Genomic DNA, 3226 nt, shown 5'->3' with positions numbered 1-3226 from the left:
TTTTAATGAAAACGCCTGTCAAGTGTATTTTCAATTACGATGTAACTTTCTATTGACGTTGCAATTTTCAATCTTCACACTTTCAATTCAGGCTCGACAGACTGAACGTTGTGTATTTATTCCCCGAGTATCTGTATAATATACACGCCTGTTGGTTTTCCACTGTATTTAAATATCACTTATAATAAAGTTCTTCGACTTTTCAACTCCAGGGAATTGTGTGTCAATTCTGACGGAATAGCTAGGGGATCGGAGTATATCTTTATCTTAAGAAATTGCATTGGGCACGTCGCACTGTCACAAATACTAGATTCTAGGTAACACTTGTCAATGACTCGGTATGAATAACACCTCCGATACAAAATGCTATTTACAGAAGACTTACACATTACAAGAGGTAGGAATGCGTGGATAAATGTACATTTTTGCTCTCGGATATACACGATGTAATCTATCTACTTACATAACCCGATCATATCTATTTACAATTTTGACAGTAGAAAGACAGGTGTTCAGATTTCAGCCGAAGGATCGTTTCAATCGCGTTAAGGTTGTCTCTCTTCCCAAAATTTCCATCATTTCGGCAACTCCTGGCCCATCCTGTGAAAAAATATCTTGTAAGTTTCTGTAACAAAGGCGACTAGTTACAAACAAGTAGCGTTTACTTTACCTTCAGACCACTGAGTATAGTTCGCAATAATTTCATAAACTCAGGGAAAGGTATGTCTTTCTCTTCGGCAAAAGATCTTAGGCAGATTCCAAGTGATTGTTTGTCAAAATTATTTGGGTCGATGTTTTCCAACATTTCGCTCAAAACTTTAACAGCCTCTATAGAAAAAAAAAGAGAAAACATGTATCAGCATGAGATAATGAGTATATATGTAAAAATATCTAAGTCTTACCTATTAATTCAGATTTTTCTATATTTGGTTCACATGTTGGCAACACCCATACAAAAGCCAGATCTGGCGCTACCAAATCACTTAACTTCGAAATTCTGGTGCTGGCCCATTTTAAAACGGCTATTACATGATCCGGATGTAATTGCAAACTTCCATCGCTTGCACTGAAATCAGTAATTTTATGGTCAAATTCTCTTGACAAATGTATTTAATTTAAATATTGAGAGATAAGAAATGTCTCATTACCGCTCTGGAAACGCTTGTAAAACCAGCTGGTTCACTTTATTGAGGAAGAACTCATAATTTTTCTCATTCTCCAGTAACTGTAACAATTCTAATTTGTTGAATTCTAGTAACTTCTCTGGCCAAAGCTTCGTAGAGTTGACGTTAATTAGGTTCACATCAAATTGTTTAATCAGTTCACTGTAACTGTAACAATGTTGACCATCATTCTTTCTGTTGAATCCACCTCCAGCATGCGTTATATAATTCACTAATGCTAAAGGGAATATTCCTTGTTCTCTATAAGCATCGACTCTGACGTCACCCTGTCGTTTCGACAGTTTTGATCCATCGCTGTTTAGTAATAGAGGCAGATGCCCAAATTGTGGTGGCAACCAACCAAATGCTCTGCAGCAGAAATATTACCAAATATAAGCATAAAAATCTTAGAGAAACCATATCAGATTTCCTAAACTAATTGCTCAATTGCCATTTATATAAAGAATAAGAAAAAATGGTGCTGCGAGCGATAACTTATACTATGGGCAAAATACCGTTGATCAAACGATGTTAACGAAAATTGTCTGCTCACTTGTACATCATCAAGTGTTTTGGGGTAGATATTTGCCACTCCACACCTCGTAATACATGAGATATCTCCATCAGATGATCGTCGACCACATTGGCAAAGTGATAAGTAGGAAAGCCATCAGCCTTTATGATGACAGGGTCCCCTTCATTTCGAGTAACATCATATGTTATTTTGCCATAGACCATGTCTTCAAAGGGTTCTACGTCTGATGACAACTGTAGCATAATCGAATACAAAATTTGCAAATCAGTAGATAACACAATTATCATATAATATAAATATGGGTTTATTAAACCTTAAATCGAATGCAGTGATTTTCTCCTCGCGTTAATTTTTCATTAATCTCAGTCTCTGTTAGATGTCTACATCTATTATCATACTTGGGAATTTGCTTGGTCCTAACTGCTTCACGTCTTACTAACTCCAACCTTCGTTCGGAGCAAAAGCAACGGTATGCCGAGCCATATTTTAACAATTTTGCTACCTGTTCACTGAAAAGCAAACGGTTGTATTTTTGGTATATCGCTATATGCTATCATTTGGTGAGATTAATCTTACTGGTAAATTTCCAATCTCTTCGACTGTACATATGGACCGGTAGGACCACCTCTTATTGGATCTTCATCCGTTATGACTCCAGCCCAAAACAAATCCTCCTGTAATTTTTCAATGGCTCCGGGAAGAACCCTAGATTGATCGGTATCCTCGATTCGCAAAATGAAACTACCACCATTAGCACGTGCAAATAAATAATTATACAATGCCGTGCGCAGACCGCCTAGATGTAAATACCCTAAAATAGACAGAAAAATTTAGGTCAGTTTCTAGAAGCGCAAAAACAATCAGATCATTAACAAGAAGACTACCTTCATACTATAATTAACAGACCTGTTGGGCTGGGGGCAAATCGAACCCGTACACATTTTTTGAAAAACCGTTTGTGCAGTAATTCGACATGCACTGTTCTCAGAACGGTGCGATACATGTCGTGCCGTCAGTATTTTCCTTCCAACTAATTATCTTCCGTACATATAATCTCCTTGAATGGACAACCTGCAAGTCGCAATTCGCACGTGTTTAATTGCATTACCGGGTACCCGTGAAATAAACTATAATAATGAGAGAAACGTGAAATACTCAACACAGCTGTAGGTTCCTTCAATGACACTGTTATGCAGGTTCAACCATGCGTAGGGAAAAAATGTATAAATCTCGATAAGACGGAACGTAAATGAATAAATTCCGATTGCGACAACAAACTCGTGGAATCGTTTGAAAAGTGCATACAAGGCATGCAAAGATGAGTTGGGAGATCGTTCACGGGCAGGGTCGCGGATCGCGGCCTACGCTGCCCTCTGGTGGAGGATGCGGATGGCTAACGCACTTGCCTCCTGTTACCCCTCAGAGGCGGCGCAACACATTTCTGGTGGGGGCTCGCGCAATCGCGATGGCAGATACAGGGTTTGAAGCTTTTCTGAGGAGTCCGCATCTTTTTCGATTCGATTCATGT

At 38.6% G+C, this 3226-nt stretch overlaps 1 protein-coding gene across 1 annotated transcript; it reads right to left on the bottom strand.

Moving 5' to 3' along the window:
- Window positions 1–2998, bottom strand: LOC105698650 (probable glutamate--tRNA ligase, mitochondrial). Its single transcript, XM_012423084.1, has 9 exons — window positions 2859–2998; window positions 2605–2769; window positions 2275–2509; window positions 2012–2207; window positions 1717–1931; window positions 1149–1532; window positions 903–1066; window positions 671–828; window positions 1–600 (listed from the first exon to the last, which is right to left on the bottom strand). Exons 2-9 carry the CDS (start codon window positions 2699–2701, stop codon window positions 520–522), a joined length of 1530 nt encoding a protein of 509 aa, XP_012278507.1. The 5' UTR covers window positions 2702–2769; window positions 2859–2998; the 3' UTR covers window positions 1–519.
- Window positions 2999–3226: the final 228 nt, after the last annotated feature.

The sequence above is a fragment of the Orussus abietinus genome, unplaced genomic scaffold (assembly GCF_000612105.2).
Source record: "Orussus abietinus isolate OABI.00-Male unplaced genomic scaffold, Oabi_2.0 scaffold31, whole genome shotgun sequence".
NCBI classification, from domain to species: Eukaryota; Metazoa; Arthropoda; class Insecta; order Hymenoptera; family Orussidae; genus Orussus; species Orussus abietinus.
Note: the sequence above shows the minus strand (reverse complement) of the source record. Positions and strands in the feature narration are given on the sequence as shown.

Bases quoted from the DNA above. Each gene is read 5' to 3' on its own strand.
- LOC105698650 (XM_012423084.1), bottom strand. From the start codon at position 2,701: ATGTATCGCACCGTTCTGAGAACAGTGCATGTCGAATTACTGCACAAA. The intron at 2,208-2,274 runs GTAAGATTAATC...TTTGCTTTTCAG, and splicing joins AAGAGATTGGAAATTTACCA to TGAACAGGTAGCAAAATTGT. The intron at 829-902 runs GTAAGACTTAGA...TTTTTTCTATAG, and splicing joins AGAAAAATCTGAATTAATAG to AGGCTGTTAAAGTTTTGAGC.